The sequence below is a fragment of the Macaca thibetana genome, chromosome 7 (assembly GCF_024542745.1).
Source record: "Macaca thibetana thibetana isolate TM-01 chromosome 7, ASM2454274v1, whole genome shotgun sequence".
Taxonomy (NCBI): Eukaryota; Metazoa; Chordata; class Mammalia; order Primates; family Cercopithecidae; genus Macaca; species Macaca thibetana.
Window position 1 is genome coordinate 129,194,936 of NC_065584.1, and position 19,781 is coordinate 129,214,716.

General features: G+C 43.4%; 1 protein-coding gene across 2 annotated transcripts; it reads left to right on the plus strand.

Annotated features, from left to right (window-relative positions):
• The first annotated feature begins 35 nt into the window (after window positions 1-35).
• On the plus strand, window positions 36-7,063 carry B2M (beta-2-microglobulin). Of its 2 annotated transcripts, XM_050799659.1 has the most exons (4): window positions 37-187; window positions 4,355-4,633; window positions 5,263-5,290; window positions 6,549-7,063. In XM_050799659.1, the coding sequence occupies exons 1-3, from the start codon at window positions 121-123 to the stop codon at window positions 5,274-5,276; spliced, it is 360 nt and encodes a 119-aa protein (XP_050655616.1). In that variant the 5' UTR covers window positions 37-120; the 3' UTR covers window positions 5,277-5,290; window positions 6,549-7,063. The 2 variants fall into 2 exon arrangements, with proteins under 2 accessions (XP_050655615.1, XP_050655616.1); XM_050799658.1 differs by lacking the exons at window positions 5,263-5,290; window positions 6,549-7,063 and having other exon boundaries at window positions 36-187; window positions 4,355-5,233.
• The last annotated feature ends 12,718 nt before the right edge of the window (window positions 7,064-19,781 follow it).

Consider the following 19,781-nt stretch of genomic DNA (forward strand, 5'->3'; position numbering starts at 1 on the left):
GGCTTGGAGACTGGTGACGGTCCCCGCGGGCCTTGCCCTGATTGGCCGGGCGCGCGCGGAATATAAGTGGAGGCGTCGCGCCCGGCGGGCATTCCAGCGGCGGACAGCACCCGGGCCGAGATGTCTCGCTCAGTGGCCTTAGCCGTGCTGGCGCTACTCTCTCTTTCTGGCCTGGAGGCTATCCAGCGTGAGTCTCTCCTACCCTCCCGCTTTGGTCCTTCCTCTCCCGCTCCGCACCCTCTGTGGCCCTCTCTGTGCTCTCTCGCTCCGTGACCTCCCTTCTCCAAGTTCTCCTTGGTGGCCCGCCGGGGGGCTAGTCTAGGACTGGGTCTCCGGGAAGCGGTGGGGTGGCCTGGGAGTGGGGAAGGGGGTGCGCATCTGGGACGCGCGCTTCTTGCCCCTTTCGGCGGGAAGCAGGGGAGACCTTTGGCCTACGGCGACAGGAGGGTCGGGACAAAGTTTAGGGCGTTGATAAGCGTCAGAGCGCCGAGGTTGGGGGAGGGTTTCTCTTCCGCTCTTTCGCGGGGCCTCTGGCTCCCCGAGCGCAGCTGGAGTGGGGGACGGGTAGGCTCATCCCAAAGGCGCGGAGCTGAGGGCCGTGAATGCGTGGAGGGGCGCCTGGGGTCTGGGGGAGGCGTCGCCCGGGTAAACCTGTCTGCTGCAGCTCTGCTTCCCTCGGACCAGAGAGCTGTGGACTTCGCTAGGAGCCGCTAAGTTCGCCTGCCCTGCACCTCCGGGTCTATGTGGGGCCACACCGTGGCGGGGAAAGAGCACGCGACGTTTGTAGAATGCTTGGCTGTGATACAAAGCGGTTTCGAATCAGTAACCTATTTGTTCCCATCACATGTCACTTTTAAAAATCATAAGAACTACCCGTTATTGACATCTTTCTGTGTGCCAAGGACTTTACGTGCTTAGCGTCATTTAATTTTTTAAAATAGTTATCTTCCGCCATAGATAACTACTATGGTTATCTTCTGCCTCTCACAGATGAAGAAACTGAGGCACCGAGATTTTAAGAAACTTACACAGGGGATAAATGGCAGCAATCGAGATTGAAATCAAGCCTGACCAGGGCCTTTTGCGGGAGCGCATGCCTTTTGTCTGTAATTCGTGCGTTTTTTTTTAAAGAAACATGCCTGCCTTCTGCGTGAGATTCTCCAGAGCAAACCGGGCGGCCATGGGCCCTGTGGTCTTTTCTTACAGAAGGCTTCCTTTTTGGCTCTTTGCCTGGTTCTTTCCGAGATGTAGTGTGCCTCTTACTTTCGGTTTTGAAAACATGAGGGGGTTGGGCGTGGTAGCTCACGCCTGTAATCCCAGCACTTAGGGAGGCCGAGGCGGGAGGATCGCTTGAGGTCAGTAGTTGAGACCAGCCTGGCCAACATGGTGAAAACTCGTCTCTATAAAAAATAAAAACAAAAATTAGCCAGGTGTGGTGGCTGGCGCCTGTGGCCCAAGCTACTCGGGTGGCTGAGGCGGGAGGATCTCTTGAGCCCAGGAGTTTGAGTTATCATGGCGCCAGTGCATTCCAGTCTGGGCAATTGAGCGAGACCCTGTCTCTTAAAAAAGACAAAAAAAAAAAAAAAAAAGAAGAAGAAGAAGAAAGAAAAAAGTGAAGGTTTGTCGAAGTCAGGGGAGTTGTAAAACCATTAATAAAGATAATCCGGCCGGGCGCGGTGGCTCAAGCCTGTAATCCCAGCACTTTGGGAGGCCGAGACGGGCGGATCACGAGGTCAGGAGATCGAGACCATCCTGGCTAACACGGTGAAACCCCGTCTCTACTAAAAAATACAAAAAAAAAAAAAAAAAAAAACTAGCCGGGCGAGGTGGCGGGCGTCTGTAGTCCCAGCTACTCGGGAGGCTGAGGCAGGAGAATGGCGTGAACCCGGGAGACGGAGGTTGCAGTAAGCTGAGATCCGGCCACCGCACTCCAGCCCAGGAGACAGAGCAAGACTCTGTCTCCAAAAAAAAAAAAAAAAAAAAAAAAAAAAAAAAAAAAAAAAAAAAAAAAGATAATCCAAGATGGTTACCAAGACTGTTGAGGACACCAAAGATCTTGAGTACTTTCTAAATACCTGGCAATACGCTAAGCCCTCTCACCTTTTCCCCCTGGCAAAACATGATCAGAAGCAGAATGTTTTGATCATGAGAAAATTGCATTTAATTTGAATACAATTTATTTACAACATAAAGGATAATGTCTATATCATCACCATTACTGGTATTTGCTGGTTATGTTAGATGTCGTTTTAAAAAATAACAATCAGATGTTTTTAAAAAAATCTTATTTTGAAAATTTCCAAAGTAATACATGCCATGCATAGACCATTTCTGGAAGATACCACAAGAAGCATGTAATGGTGATTACCTCTGAAGGTCTATTTTCCCCTCTGTCCTGTGTGTGGTTTTGTTTTGTTTTACTGTGGGCATAAATTAATTTTTCAGTTAAGTTTTGTAAGCTTAAATAACTCTCCAAAAGTCACAAAGCCAGTAACTGGTTGAGCCCCAATTCAAACCCAGTCTGTCTGATACTTGTCCTCTTCTTAGAAAAGATTACAGTGATGCTCTCACAAAATCTTTCTGCCTTCCCTCAAACAGAGTTCCAGGCAGGATGAATCTGCGCTCTGACCCCTGAGGCATTTATTATGTTCTTATTATTAGAAGCTCAGTTGCAAAGAGCTCTCTTAGCTTTTAATGTTATGAAAAAAATCAGGTCTTCATTAGATTCCCCAATCCACCTCTCAATGGGGCTAGTAGCCTTTCCTTGATGATAGGGTGTTTCTATAGAGATATATCTGGTCAAGGTGGCCTGGTAGTCCTCCTTCTCCCCACAACCTTCCAGACATGATAGAGTAGCTGCCTTTTAGGATCATGTACCCTGAATATAAGTGTATTTAAAAGAATTGTATACACATATATTTAGTGTCAGTCTGTATATTTAGTAGCACTAACACTTCTCTTCATTTTTGATGAAAAATATAGAGTTTATAATATTTTCTTTCCACTTCCCCATGGATGGTCTAGTCATGCCTCTCATTTTGGAAAGCACTGCTTCTGTAACATTAGGCAATGTATTCCCAACCTGGCTAGTTTACAGCAATCACCTGTGGATGCTAATTAAAACGCAAATCCCACTGTCACATGCATTACTCCATTTGATCATAATGAAAACTATGTTCTGTCCCATTTGCCATAGTCCTCACCTATCCCTGTTGTATTTTATCCGGTCCAACTCAACCATTTAAGGTATTTGCCAGCTCTTATATGCATTTAGGTTTTGTTTCTTTGTTTTCTAGCTCATGAAATTAGGTACAAAATCAGAGAGGGATCTGGCATATAAACCCTTGGCAGAAATAAAGAGGTTTTGTTGTTTGGTAAGAACATACCTTGGATTGGGCCGGGCGCAGTGGCTCATGCCTGTAATCCCAGCACTTTGGGAGGCCAAGGCAGGCAGATCACTAGAGGTTGGGAGTTCGAGACCAGCCTAGCCAACATGGTGAAACCCTGTCTCTACTAAAAATACAAAAATTAACCGGGCATGGTGGTGTGTGCCTGTAGTCCCAGGAATCACTTGAACCAAGGCAGAGGTTGCAGTGAGCTGAGATCTCGCCACTGCACTCCAGCCTGGGCAACAGAATGAGATTCCATCTCAAACAAACAAACAAACAAAAAACCAACAAAAACAACAAAATAAAACATACCTTGGGTTGATCCGCTTAGGAACCTGAGGTAATAATAATAACATCTGCCATGTATAGAGCAATTGCTATATCCCAGGCACTCTTCTAGACACTTAATACAGTTTAGAAAATCAGGTGGGTGTAGATCAAGGCAGGAGCAGGAACCAAAAAGAAAGGAGTAAACATAAGGAAAAAAAATGGAAGGGGTGGAAACAGTACAGTAACATGAGTAATTTGATGGGGCTATTATGAACTGAGAAATGACCTTTGAAAAGTAGCTTGGAGCCAAATCATGTAGACTCTTGAGTGATGTGTTAAAGAATGCTATGAGTGCTGAGAAGCCATCAGAAGTGCTTGAGAGCATCCAGAAAAAGGTTCTTAAAAATGCAGCACAATCTCCAGTGACAGAAGATACTGCTAGAAACCTGCTAGAAAAAAACAAAAAAGTCATGTATAGAGGAATTATGAGGGAAAGATACCAAGTAATGGTTTATTCCTCAAAATGGAGGTGGCTTGTTGGGAAGGGGGAAGCTCATTTGGCCAGAGTGGAAATGGAATTGGGAGAAATCGATGATCAAATGTAAACACTTGGTGCCTGATGGAGCTTGAGACCAAGTTAGCCCCAAGTGAAATACCCTGGCAATATTAATGTGTCTTTTCCCTATGTTCCTCAGGTACTCCAAAGATTCAGGTTTACTCACGCCATCCACCAGAGAATGGAAAGCCAAATTTCCTGAATTGCTATGTGTCTGGATTTCATCCATCTGATATTGAAGTTGACTTACTGAAGAATGGAGAGAAAATGGGAAAAGTGGAGCATTCAGACTTGTCTTTCAGCAAAGACTGGTCTTTCTATCTCTTGTACTACACTGAATTCACCCCCAATGAAAAAGATGAGTATGCCTGCCGTGTGAACCATGTGACTTTGTCAGGGCCCAGGACAGTTAAGTGGGGTAAGTCTTATATTCTTTTGTAAGCTGCTGAAAGTTGTGTATGAGTAGTCATATCATAAAGCTGCTTTGATATAAAAAAAAGTCTATGGCCATACTACCCTGAATGAGTCCCATCCCATCTGATATAAACAATCTGCATATTGGGATTGTCAGGGAATGTTCTTAAAGATCAGATTAGTGGCATCTGCTGAGAGATTGCTGCACAACATGGTTTCTGAACCAGTAGTTTCCCTGCAGTTGAGCAGGGAGCAGCAGCAGCACTTGCATGAATACATATGCACTCTTAACGCTTCTTACCTACTGGCTTCCTTTAGCTTTTGTGGCAGCTTCAGGTATATTGAGCACTAACGAACATCTCAAGAAGGTATAGACCTTTGTTTGTAAGTCCTGTGTATCCTAGCGTCCTATAATCCTGGACTCCTCCAGTACTCTCTGGCTGGATTGGTATCTGAGGCTAGTAGGAAGGGCATGTTCCTGCTGGGTAGCTCTAAACAAGGTATACATGGATAGGAACAGCAGCCTATTCTGCCAGCCTTATTTCTAACCATTTTAGACATTTGTTAGTACATGTTATTTTAAAAGTATAACTTAATGTCTTCTTTTTTCTTTCTCCACTGTCTTTTTCATAGATCGAGACATGTAAGCAGCATCATGGAGGTAAGTTTTTGACCTTAAGAAAATGTTTTTGTTTCACTATCCTGAGGACTATTTATAGACAGTTCTAACAGGATAACCCTCACTATGTGGAGAACATTGACAGAGTAGCGTTTTAGCAGGCAAAGAAGAATCCTACAGGGTCACATTCCCTTCTCCTGTGGTGTGAAGTAGGTGTGTGGCCCCGGGTGTGGCCGCATTACTGACCCTCTACAGAGAGGGCAAAGGAACTGCCAGTATGGTATTGCAGGATAGAGGCAGGTGGTTACCCACATTACCTGCAAGGCTTTGATCTTTCTTCTACCATTTCCACATTGGACATCTCTGCTGAGAAGAGAAAATGAATCACTCTCTTCCTTTGTATAATAGTTGTTTTATTCTTCAGACAGAAGAGAGGAGTTATACAGTTCTGCAGACGTCCCATTCCTGTGTGGGGACTGTGTTTGCCTCTTAGAGGCTCCCAGGCCACTAGATGAGATAAAGGGAACCAGATTGTTAAAACTTGATGTAGTGATACTACAATAGATGTAACTACAAAGAACTCCAGAAGCAAGAGAGAGGGAGGAACTTGGACTTCTCTGCATCTTTAGTTGGAGTCCAAATGTATAAGATCCAGCTTTTCAGTGAAATTCTACTGCCCAGGGTACTTTGATGCTGAAAACCCATTCAAATCTCCTGTTACATTCTAGAACAGGGAATTGATTTGGGAGAGCATCAGGAAGGTGGATGATCTGCCCAGTCACACTGGTAGTAAATTGTAAAGCCAGAACTTGAACTCGAATATAGTCATGTGTTACTTAATGACAGGGACATATTCCAAGAAATGCTTACACAAACCTAGGTGTTGTAGCCTACTACACACATAGGCTACATGGTCTAGCCTATTGCTCCTAAGCTACAAACCTGTACAGCCTGTTACTGTACTGAATACTGTGGGCAGCTGTAACACAATGGTATTTGTGTATCTAAACATAGAAAAGGTACAGTAAAAAGTATGCTATTTTAATCTCATGAGACCACTGTCATATATACAGTCCAGCACTGACCAAAATATCATATCAGCATTTTTTCTTCTAAGATTTTGGCAGCACCAAACGGATACACTAACAGGATATACTCTTTGTAATGGGTTTGGAGAACTGTCCGTAGTTACTTCTTTTAAAAAGGTGATCTACACAGTAGAAGTTAGACAGGTTTGGTAATGAGATCTGCAATCCAAATAAAATAAATTCATTTGCTCACCTTTTTCTTTTCTTTTCAGGTTTGAAGATGCCGCATTTGGATTGGATGAATTCCAAATTCTGCTTCCTTGCTTTTTAATATTGATATGCTTATACAGTTTATGCAAAAAAATGCAGAGTTATAATAATGTTAACACAGGCATGATCTTCTTTATAATTCTACTTTGAGTGCTATCTCCACGTTTGAGGTATCTGGGCAGCTAGCTTTAGGAGGGCTGGCAACTTAGAGGTGGGGAGCAGAGAATTCTCATATCCAACATCAACATCTTGGTCAGATCTGAGCTCTTCAATCTCTTGCACTCGAAGCTTGATAAGATAGTTATGCGTATATAAGTTAACTTCCAATTTACATACTGTGCTTAGAATTTGGAGGAAAAATTTAGAAATATAATTGATGGGGTTATTGGAAATTTGTTATAATGAGTAAAACATTTTGTCATATAAGATTCATATTTACTTCTTATACATTTGATAAAGTTGTGGTTTAATCTGGTTCATTTTTGTTCCACGATTTAAATAAAACCATGAAACTTGATGTGTTGTCTCTTATATCTCGCTCCCACTATTACCCCTTTATTTTTAAACAGGGAAACAGTCTTCAAGTGCCATGTGGTAAAAAGTGTGAACCCCTTGTATATAGGGTTTGGCTCACAGTGTAAAGGGCCTCAGTGATCCACATTTTCCAGATTAGGAATCTGATGCTCAAAGAAGTTAAATGGCATAGTTGGAGTGACACAGCTGTCCATGAGAGGCCAGCCTTCTATACTTTAGCCAGAGTTCTTTCTTGTGGGCCAGGTCATGAAGAGTATGCAGACTCTAAGAGGGAGCAAAAGTATCTAAGGATTTAATATTTTAGCAAGGAATAGATACACAGTCATCCCGTGGTCTCCCTGGGGGATTGGTTTCAGGACCCCTTCTTGGACACCAAAATCTCTGGATATTTAAGTCCCTTCTATAAAATGGTACAGTATCTGCATATAACCTATGCACATCCTCCTGTATACTTTAAATCATTTCTAGATTACTTATAATACCTAATACAATGTAAATGCTACATAAATGGTTGTTATTGTTTAAGGAATAATGACAAGAAAAAAAAGTCTGTACATGTTCAGTAAAGACACAACCATCCCTTTTTTTTTCCCCAATGTTTTTGATCCATGGTTTGCTGAATCCACAGATGTGGAGCCCCTGGATACTAAAGGCCAATTGTACTTTGAATGACAACGGATTTAAGATTTTCAAGGCATAGTTTTATACCTGATGGCCAGTTTTGTTTATTTGACCAAGAATCTAAATTAGCTAGTTCTAGGTACTGACAGGATAAATAAAACACAACACTGCTCCCAATCGTCTCAGTTTAGCGGAGGGACAGATATGCACTCAAATAATTAAAATATATACCTGATAAGAATATAGCATAGGTACTCACAAAGAACTTGGCAATGGAAATTTTGTTGTTCAGGCTGGGCGAGGTGTCTCATGTCTGTAATCTCAGCACTTTGGGAGGCCATGGTAGGATGATCACTTGAGCCCAGGAGTCCGAGACCAGCCTGGGCGACATAACAAGACCCTGTCCCAATTCGAAAAATTGAATTTAAAAAAAATAATTTTTTACGAAAGAAATAATGTTGTTCAAGGAACAACAACAAAAATCTAGGGAGGTGTTAGAGAAGCCATTCGCCTGAGCTGAGAGTAAGTGGGTAGTGGTTCTCTTGATTGGTGGGTGGGGCCTGGGTTTCCAGGCATGGGAGCCAGGAAGGACAGCCACATGGCAGGTTTGGGTAATTCCAAACAGTGGAGCAAGGGTATCTGAGGGAAGACTTGTAGGAACTTGGCTGAACAAATTGGAGGGTGACACTCTGAAAGAAAAACAAAGTTTTAAAATTTCTACTCTTACACTCAACACAGAATGCTTCTGTGACCAGATATGTTTTCTACATTCTGTGAGAAGAAAAACTTTAGACAGATTAAATTTAACAGAGTTTAACTGAGCAAAATTGATTCTCGAACCAGGCAGCTGCCAGAACCAGAACAGATTCAAAATGACTCTGGGGATGCCACATGGTTGGATAACATTTAGGGTCAGAAAAAGGAAAGTGATGTGCAGAAAATGGAAGTCAGGGGAAGAAACAGCCAGATTGGTTGCAGCTCAGCATTTGCCTCATTTAAACAGGGTTTGAAGAGTTGACCACGTGTGATTGGCTGAGACTCTGTGGTATAAGAGTAAGTTACAGTCTGTTGACATATTATCCAGTTAGGTTACAGTTCACTATGCATAGAGAAACCTTTAGCCTGAACTTACATAGGGAGGCAGCTTTATTTATTTAATTTTTGTTTTGAGACAAGGTCTCACTCTGTCACCCAGGCTGGAGTTCAGTGGTATGATCATGGCTTACTGCAGCCTCAACTTCCTGGCCTCAAGCAATCCTCCTGCCTCAGGCTCCAGAGTAGCTGGCGCTACAGGCACACGTCACCATGCCTGGCTAATTTTGTTTTTTAATTTTTAGTAGAGATGAACTCCTGGCCTTGAGCAATTCTTTTGCCTCAGCCTCCCAAAATGCTGGGATTACAGGTGTGAGCCACTGCGCCCAGCCAAGGCAACTTTAGGCTAAACCTTTTTTTGAGACACAGTTTCTCTCTTGTTGTCTAGGCTGGAGTGCAGTGGAACCATTTTGGCTCACTGCAACCTCCACCTCCAGGGTTCAAGCGATTCTCGTGCCTCAGTCTCCCAAGTAGCTGGGATTACAGGCATGCGCCACCACACCTGGCTAATTTTGTATTTTTAGTAAAGATGGCGTTTCACTATGTTGTCCAGGCTGGTCTCAAACTCCTAGCCTCAAGTGATCCTCTGGCCTCAGCCTCCCAGAGTACTGAGATTACAGGCATGAGCCACTGTGCCCTGCCTAGGCTAAACTTAATTTAACAACACCAAACAATCTCCAGCAGACACCAACTGGGTATCCTATAATTCAATTCGATTCTGATGGGATCTACCTGGAGATGGTGTCAGATCCACTGGTTGAGGGTTCCGTCCCACAAGACTGCCCTCCACTTCAGATGCCAATCACACATAGTAGGTTGTTTTTTGTTTGTTTGTTTGTTTTTTGAGACGGAGTCTTGCTCTGTCACCCCGGCTGGAGTGCAGTGGCCAGATCTTGGCTCACTGCAACATAGTAGGTTGTTACCTCTACTTCTGACTGACCAGCTGGAAACTAGGACTCCCATGACCCCCTCCTTGATTTTGATTAATTTGCTAGGACAGTTCACATTTACCAATCTATTATAAAAGATATTATAAAGGCTACAGACGAATAGCTAGATGAAGAGATGAATAGGGTTGTATGTAGCGGGTTTTGGTGGTAAGAGTCCATGCCCTCTCCAGGTGTATGCCACCCTCCCAGCACCTCCACACATTCAGCAAACAAGCAGCTCATCGTTCAAGAGTTTTTATAGAGCTTGATCTCCAACTCCCCTTCACCTTCCCAGAAATGGACAGGTCAGGGTGGAAGTTCCAACACACTAATCTTTTCATCAGTTGGTCTTTCTGGTGACTAGCACCATCCTGAGGCTATCTAGGGGCCCCAACCTATAATGAGTATAACCTCATTAACATATACTCAAGGGTTATCAAAGAGTCTTATTAGCAATAACAAAAGACACTCCTATCACTCAAAATTCAAAGGGTTTTAGGAACTTATGACAGGAACTGGGGACAAAGACCAAATGTGTTTCATATTATACCACACTTACCTAGGCCATTCATTAACTCTTCACTTGGGTGCAAACTAAAATTACATGTAGAGTTTATAAAAACAAAACAAAGAAAAACAAACACACACACACACATAAACAACAAGCTGGGCGCGGTGGCTCACGCTTGTAATCCCAACACTTTGAGAGGCCAAGGTGAGCAGATCATGAGGTCAGGAGTTCAAGACCAGCCTGGCCAACATGGTGAAACTGTCTCTACTAAGAACACAAAAATTAGCCGGGCATGGTGGTGGCGCGTGCCTGTAATCCCAGCTACTCAGGAGGCAGAGGCAAGAGGATCGCTTGAACCTGGGAGGTTGCAGTGAGCTGAGATCACGCCATTGCACTCCAGCCTGGGCAACAGAGTGAGACTCTGTCTCAAAAACAGCAATAACAACAACAACAAAAACCTTGCCAGCTTCTCGGACTCTCATCCAGGCCAACTAAATCATAATCTCTTGGTATGGAGCCCAGGTATACTGTTATTTTTTTTAAAAACCTCTAGAGAGTTTTAATGTACATCCAAGATTGAGAGACCCATTGAGTTAAATAATAAAGAACTCTTTCTCCATTCTGTATCATTCAACAGAGCTATTTTGTAAGGGGCTGCTGGGCTGGCTGATATTACAAGGTAATAGTATGTCAAAGTCAAATGAAATATAGAGATTAATCTCTGAAATTAAAATGTTTTATTTGGGAGGAAAGAATTGCAATTCAGGGCATACACACAGACCAGCTGGTCTTTGGCATGACTGAAGTACAAAAAGGTTTTATAAAATGCAAAAATGTTACACATTGTTCTGAGAAATTTCACTGGTGCTAGTAAGGTTTTGAGGAGCTGGCAAGTTCGGACTGGCAAATGATGGCAATGAACAGAGCTAGTCTGTTCAATGTAGTTGTAGCAGGTTGTTTCAGTAGCCTTAGTTAAACCTGGTTTCAGGTGATAGCAGGCAGTTTCAGCTGCCAGGCTTGCAGAAAATTGCATTTTTGGAGCAATGTTTTGTGCCCTGAGTGCTTCTCCCTGGCTTCTTGACTCTGCTTTTGTTGAGTAAGACAAAAATGACCCAATTTGTAGTATCAACTTTCACAGTTCCTTTGGAGCATGCCTTAGTTCCTCTTTTCAGAAGAAGAGAGCAAGCAAAGAGGAGGAATACTGGAAGTTTAATTAACCTTATTAAATATAATTGTGCAATGCAAATTAAACGGAAAAGTCCCAACGCCAGTAATAAAGAAGTAGATCTTACATACTGATATGGAGGAATACCCATACTATGTTGCTGAAACAAGAATTACTTTCTAGAAAATATATGTAAGAAGCCCCTTTAAAAAAACATACTAGGTGGGGTGTGGTGGCTCACGCCTGTAATCCCAGCACTTTGGGAGGCTGAGGTAGGTGGTCACTTGAGGACAGGAGTTTCAGACCAGCCTGGCCAATGTGGCAAAACCCTGTCTCTACTAATATTACAAAAATTAGCCAGGCATGGTGGTGGGCGCCTGTAATTCCAGCTACTCGGAAGGCTGAGGCACAGGAGAATTGCTTGAACCTGGGAGGTGGAGGTTGCAGTGAGCAGAGATGGCACTACTGCACTCCAGCCTGGGTGACAGAGTGAGACTGTGTCTCAATAAAAAATAAAAAGTAAAAAAAAAGAAAGAAAGAAAGAAAAAATTTTGTACACCCCTGTAATCACTTATAACATGGACATTACTATCTTTTGGACCCTACTATATTCTACTTTATAGAGGTGGCTCTCAGTGTGTATATATAACTCCCCACTTTGTATTACGGTTATTTAAATTTTTAAAAATTGTTATTATTAATTAATCTTTGTCAAATAGGTATCCTTACATTTCCTTATATATTCAACTCTTGAACAATATGGAGTTTGAGGTGGCAACCCCCGATGCTGTCAAAATCCAAGTATAACCTTTAACTCCTCAAAAACGTAACTGCTAATAGCCTACTGCTGACTGGAAGCCCTATCGATAACGTAAACAGTCAACACATATTTTATATGTTATATATACTAAATATACTGTATTCTGAAAATAAAGTAAGCTAGAGAAAAGCAAATGTTATTAAGAAAATCATAAGGAAGAGAAAATGTATTTATTATTCATTAAGTGGCAGTGCATCATCATAAAGATCTTTATTCTCATCATCTTCATGTTGAATAGGCCAAGGAGGAGGAGGAAGAGAAAGGGTTGGTCTTATTGTCTCAGGGGAAGCAGAGGCAGAAGAAAATCCACATAAAAGTGAACTCTTGGCCAGGTGCAGTGGCTCACACCTGTAACCCCAGAACTTTGGGAGGCCGAGGCAAGCAGATCATCTAAGGTTGGGAGTTCGAGACCAGCCTGGCTAACATGGTGAAACCCCATCTCTACTAAAAATACAAAAATTAGCTGGATGTGGTGGTGCACACCTGTAATCCCAGCTACTTGGGAGGCTGAGGCAGCAGAATCACTTGAACCCAGGAGGGGGAGGTTGCAGTGAGTGGAGATTGTGTCACTGCACACTAGCCTGCGTGACGGAGCAAGACTTTGTCACCAAAAACAAAAAACAAAAAAAAAAGTGGACCCTTGCATCACCTGAGCCTGGGAGGTTGAGGCTGCAGTGAGCAGAGATCAGGACACTACACTCCAGCCTGGGTGATGAAGCAAGTCCCTGTCAAAAAGGAAAAAAAAAAAGTGGACCCTTGCACCCCAAACCTGTGTTGTTCAAAGGTTAACTGTATCCTCCTTTAAAAAAGTGGTTATTGTTAAATAATAATTTTTATATCTTACTTTTTTTCATGATCCCTAATGAAAACATGTCATAAATGGACATGTCTTTTCTAGTTTTGTCAACAACCGCTTTCACAGTATTTTTGGGCTGTTGCTTTTTACTTGTCATTCTTGTGTTGTAAACCCTTGAAGCAAAACTCAAGGTCTTTTCTTTTTTCTTTTCTTTTCGTTTTGTTTCTTTTCTGAGACAGGGTATCACCCTGTCACCCAGGCTTGTGTTCAGTGGCACAATCTTGGCTCACTGCAGCCTCAGCCTCTTGGACTCAAGCAATCCTCTCATCTCAGCCTCCTAAGTAGCTGAGACCACAGGTGTGCACCACCCATTCCTGACTAATTTTATTTTTGTATTTTTCTGTAGAGATGGGGGGGTCTCACTATGTTGCCCTGGCTGGTCTTGAACTCCTGGGTTCAAACGATCCTCCAGTCTCGACCTCTCAAAGTGCTGGGATTACAGAGCCACCGGACCCAGCCACTTCCTATAATAAAAAAAAAAATATTTTGTCTGTGATGCAGCCATCAAAGTTTTAGGGGGAAAAGATTGGCATTGTCTTTCCCTGGAGTCTAGACCTATAAGAAAAAAGTTGAAGGCTAACATTTGGGTTCTAGATATCTTAAAATAAATAATAAAGTGTCTCTGATTATTTTGATCGAAAAGTTTGTGCATAGAAATTATTCTGGTACTTTGGAGAGTTACAAGAAGGGCTAATGGAAAAAAAACTGATAAATACAATTAAAATAACAGTCAAGCATATATTAAGCACTTACTATGCACTAAACTCTATATATCTCCTGTCATTAGTTGGATGCAATTATTAGATATCTTTGGTCCTCCACAACATAGGTGATTAAAAAGTCTAAGAAACTGAGGAGATATCTATGTCTTTAGTAAGACACACAGGCCCAACTGAAGCCTGCAATGATGTGCAGGTTTCCCCTCCCCCATGGACCACATGAACCACTTCCTCTTTTTTTTTTTTTTTTTTTTTTTAAACAGAGTCTCACTCTATCACCGAGGCTAGAGTGCAGTGGCACAATCTCAGCTCACTGCAACCTCTGCTTCCTGGGTTCAAGTGATTCTCCTGGCTTAGTCTCTCGAGTAGCTGGGATTACAGGTGTGCACCACCTGCCTAATTTATTTTTATTTTTATTTTTAGTAGAGATGGGGTTTCACCATGCGGGCCAGGCTGATCTCAAACTCCTGACCTCATGATCCGCTTGCCTTGGCCTCCCAAAGTGCTGGGATTACAGGCACTTCCTCTTTTTACTGTTTTCACTCAGAAAAACAGAGAGGACTTTTGCTACCACTAAATGACACAGCATAGTTGAAGCGGTTTTCTCGTCATTTATTATGGCTCAAATGTTTGTCCCTTCTGAAATTCATGTTGAAACTTAATCCTGACAGGGCAGAGCGGCTCACACTTCTAATCCGAGCACTCTGGGAGGCTGAGACTGGAGGATCGCGTGAGCCCAGGAGTTTGAGAACAGCCTGGGCAACATAGTGAGTCCCCCTCTCTACGAAAACAAACAAACAAAAACTAGCTGGGTGTGGCAGCACACACCTGTAGTCCCAGCTACTTGGAAGGCTGAGGCGGGAAGATTGTTTGAGCCCAGGAGGAGTTCAAGAGCAGTCTGGGCAATATAGTGAGACCTCATATCTGTCTGTCATCTATTATCTATCTATCTATCTATCTATCTATCTATCTATCTATCTAAAATAAATTAAATTAAAAAATAAAAAATAATGAAGCAAAGAAAAGAAAGTTAACCTTCAATATAACAGTATTAAAAAGTAGGGCCTTTAAGAGGGAACTGGGTCACTAGGACTCCTTCATGAATGGATTAATGGATTAATAGAGAATGGGTCTGTTATAAAAGCCAGTTTGGCTCTCTCTCGTGCCCCTCTAAATCTTTATCTTTAGCCATGTTATGATGCCTCTCTGATATCTTCAGCCACGTTATGGTGCGGAACAAGGCCCTCACTCAAAGCAAACCAGATACAGCCCCTCAACGTTGAACTTCTCAGCCTCTTCCATACATCTTTCTTTCTTTCTTTCTTTCTTTCTTTCTTTCTTTCTTTCTTTCTTTCTTTCTTTCTTTCTTTCTTTCTTTCTTTCTTTCTTTCTTTCTTTCTCTCTCTCTCTTTCTTTCTCTCTTTCTCTCTTTCTTTCTTTCTTTCTTGTTTTGAGATAGGATCTTGCTCTGGCAGCCTCAAACTCCTGGGCTCAAGTGATCCTTCTGCTTCAGCATCCCAAGTAGCTGGGCTTACAGATGCACACCACCATGCATCACTGATTTTTTTTTTTTGAGACGGAATCCTGCTCTGTCACCCAGGCTGGAGTGCAGTGGCGCGATCTCAGCTCACTGCAAGCTCCACCTCCCGGGTTCACGCCATTCTCCTGCCTCAGCCTCCAGAGTAGCTGGGACTACAGGCGCCTGCCACCACGCCCGGCTAATTTTTTTGTATTTTTGGTAGAGACGGGGTTTCACCGTGTTAGCCAGCATGGTCTTGATCTCCTGACCTCATGATCCACCCGTCTCGGCCTCCCAAAGTGCTGGGATTACAGGCGTGAGCCACTGTACCCGGCCACGTGGTTAATTTTTAAAAACTTTTTGTAGAGACAGATTCTCACTATGTTGCCAAGGCTGGTCTGAAACTCTTGGCCTCAAGTGATCCTCCAGCCTTGGTCTCCCAAAAAGATGAGATTACAGGCATGAGTCACCGCACCTGGCCTCTTTTTTTGTATATTACCTGATCTCAGGTATTCTGTTACAGCAACAGAAAGACTAAGACAGAATCCTTAGCTGTCTGCAAGTGTGCATGCCATTTTCACCATCTGAAGAGCGAGTGAGTGTCTTAGGTGGAGTCTTGCAAAAGCAGGCCCTGAGCCAAAGATTTGGATGCAAATGACTTATTAAGAAAGGGCTCTTCAAGACCGCACCATTGCACTCCAGCCTGGGCAAGAAGAGTGAAACTCCGTTTCAAAAAAAAAAAAAAAAAAAAAAAGGGGGGGACTTCTAGGAAAAGAACAGTAAAGGAGTGGAGGATGAAGGACAGGAAATGGTAAGAAGCCAAGCGAGAGCGTGATTTCAGAAGTCCTACACTCAGCCTGATCACACAGGAAGCTCTAGAACAAAGAACACACGTCAGAGTTTTTCCTGCCTTAACACAAAGGACCTGGGCTTGGTGCTTTTCATCAGCCTGTCTTTGGCTATCCGGGGTTGTGGAATGAGGTGAAACATAAAACTCCCAGATACTTCCAGCTCCTTCCAGTGTCTGAGGGTAATCTGCAGGACTGAGGGTAATCGCAGATGCTAGCTGTTAGCAGCAAACTATGCAAAAGCTGAGGACGGGCTCATAAAGCCAGATCTGGGTGAGGCATGTTTCCTGTCAACATCCTCTGCCGGGCCCATAACACATGCAACCCCAAACTTCCATTAATGCTAAGGGGATAGCATTACAGTGTGTATGACATTGGACTCAGACCTGAGTTTGAATCCTAATTCCACAAAAGAAATTGGAAAAGAGTCATATTGCTGACTTGACCCTTTGTCGCCATATCCATAAAACGGGATAATTATTCCTATACCATAAATGTACTTATTTATTCACTTAATCATTTGCTAAATAAATATGGAGTGTCTACTTTGTGCCGGGCACTCTTTTAGGGTGGTTCTGAGAAGGGGATGGCAATCAGAAGGGCTCTGTAAGATGCAAGACTCCAGGCAACTGCTTTTACTTCCAGTGGTTCTTTATGTTCACAGCTCATTAGAGCAAATTACCACAGCAGGGAGATGCAGGTTGAGTATCCCTTATTCGAAAGGCCTGGCACCAGAAGTGTTTTAAATTTTGGATTTTTTCGGATTTTGGAATATTTGCTAATTATCAGTTGAGCATCTCTAAGGTGAAAATCTAAAATCCAAAATGCCCCAATTGCCTTTTCCTTTGAGCATCATGTTGGCGCTCAAAAAGTTTGAGACGTTGGAACATTTAGGATTTCAGATTTTCAGATTAGGGATACTCATTTTGTACAATGGAAAACTTCTTGGCACTGATCTGGTGAAAGAAGAAACTATGGAAGAATCCCTTTCCCTAAAAGGCTTTAGGTAACAAGATGGCCCTGACTCATTCTGGACAGTTCCTCCAAAGGTAGGCCTACAGGTAGAGCTCTTTTCTGGCAGTATGGGGGTTTTTGAGAATTTTTTTTTTTTTTTTTTTTTCTGAGGCCGGGAAAAGTTAAGAGAATGAAGGGTTCCCAGTGATGATGCAGTAACCAAATCATTTGTGTAACGGAGCCTTATCTGACAGATTTCTAGGATAGAAACTCAGTATCCAAGCTTGGCAGACAGGTGGGCACAGTCCCCAGGATTCCAGTGTGGATTAGAGGTTTCAATCCCAATCGTATTCAACAACCCCTTTTTATAACAATTGTTTTGTGGTGATTCTTTTACTAATATGATTATGAAAATTAAGTAATTTAGCTTGTGAATGCTCTAGCTTGGCTGTGCTGCTGGTATAAAGAAGTGCCAGACACTTGTAACTGCCTAGGATCTCTGTGAACCAGCGGCATGGAAGACTGAGAGGCACGTTGTACCGATGGCTCAGATTCAGATATGGTATTGCTGGTTCTGGTGTAATTTTCTAAAATGGCGAAAATCTCTAGGCAAAATTCCAAAAATAAAAAACCAACATACATCTTCCTTTGAGTTGCCTGGTAGTTATATTCCTGGAAAATTCAGTGTATATGAGCCTAAGGTAGTAAATGGTCAATAAATACTCAAGAAATAAAATAATCGAAAAACATAACACATTTCTTACATGTCCTTGGTGCTTGTAAGCCCAGATTATATGCAGGAATTTTTTTTTTTTTTTTCCAGACGGAGTCTCTGTTGCCCAGGCTGGAGTGAAGTGGTGTGATCTCAGTTCACTGCAACCTCCACCTCCTGGGTTCAAGCGATTCTCCTGCCTCAGCCTCCTGAGTAGCTGGGATTACAGACACGCGCCAGCACGCCCGGCTGATTTTTGTATTTTTAGTAGAGACAGGGTTTCACCACGTTGGCCAGGCTGATGTCGAACTCCTGACCTCAAGTGATCCTTCCGCCTCAGTCTCTCAAAGTGCTGGGATTACAGGCGTGAGCCACCGCGCCCGGCTGCTTTTTTATACATTAAGTGTGCTTGCATGTAGACTGCGACCTCTGGCCCTCAGCCTCTTAATAAATACTCCAAATGACTTCACTGGAACAACCAGAGAATCACCCATCTATAGAGTGAGAAGTTGCTGATCTCATCACTGCGTGGGGTGGGGCGAAGGAAGCAACCCTCACCCTTTCTCGGAAAGCAGCTGGCTTTGAAGAAAGAGAAACCAGGACGGGAAAGTCTTGATTTCTAATCTGAAACAGCGCTTTTTGTCCAGAGACCGGTGACGAGCGACCCTGGGCTCGGGTTTTGATTGGGCAGTTCGGAAACTGTAAAAGCGAATTAAAAGGGTGACAAGCTAGCGCTTTAGCCTATTCAGTTCTGGGAGTTTGCACCATGACGCTCTGCTTCGTGACCTTGGCTCTGCTCTGTGGGCGCCGCCCAGCCTGGGCGCGTCCATCGTTGAGTACCTTCTCCTCTGCCTCCCGCTCCCTCTGCTTCTATCGCTCTCCAACTGCCCTCCCTGGCCTGTGGCTGCCCGGTCCTCCTTCCCAGCCCAGTGTATCCGGGTACCCGGGTTCGGCTCGCTCGGGTCTCTGTCCAGGACTGGGAAGCCACGGAGGGCCGGGAAAGTGGCACACTACTGGAGCGCACGCTTCGTACTCCCTCATTGCTGAATAACTACCGGGCAGGACTGGGTGGAACAGACAACATAGCTAGGTCATCGATGGGCTGCTGGGTACATGGATGGAGCTGGAAGGTGATGGGCACTGCTTTCTGGGGCTGCCCAGCTTCGTTCCGAGGGCTCTTTTTTCCTAGGCAGAGCGGGAAAGAGGAGGGGCAGGCCGGTCGCGAAACGCAAATAGTTGAGAATAGCGATCGGGGGAGAGGCAGGTGTCTGTGGGGCCCAAGAGAAGTACCACCTCGGTAAGTAGGCCGGTGCATGCAGGGGAGCGCAGAGCCCTAAGCCCTTCTCTGGGCTCCACCCGTTTTCCTGCTGGGCTTCTCATTTCCTCACTAGGTTCTAGGGTTTGCCGATCTAAATCCAGTTCGTGTACCATTGTATTGTGTAACATTTTTGGCAGCTTACATCTTTGTTTATTGAGATATAGTTCACAAACCATACATTAAAACATTTAAACGCACATTTAAACGCACATTTCAGTGGGTTTTAGTATATTCACAGGGTTGTGTAACCATCACCTCAGTTTTAGGACATTTTCATCACTCCCAAAATAAATTCTGTACCAGTTAGGTGCCACTCCCATTTCTCCCAAACCCCTAGTCCTAGGAAACCACCAATCTTTCTGTCTCTATGGGTTTGCCTATTAGTATTTCATAGAAACAGCAACATATAATATGTGGTCTTTTGTAACGGGCTTCTGTTTTCAAAGATCATCATATTGTAGCAAGGATCAGCTCTTCACTCCTTTTTATTCATGAATAAATACTCTACTGTATAGGTACACTAAGTTTTGTTTATCCATCATTAGTTAATGGGCATTTGGGTTGTTTCCACTTTTTGGCTCTTGAGAATAAAATGTGGTTATTGATATTCATGTATACATTTTTGGTGTGGACATAG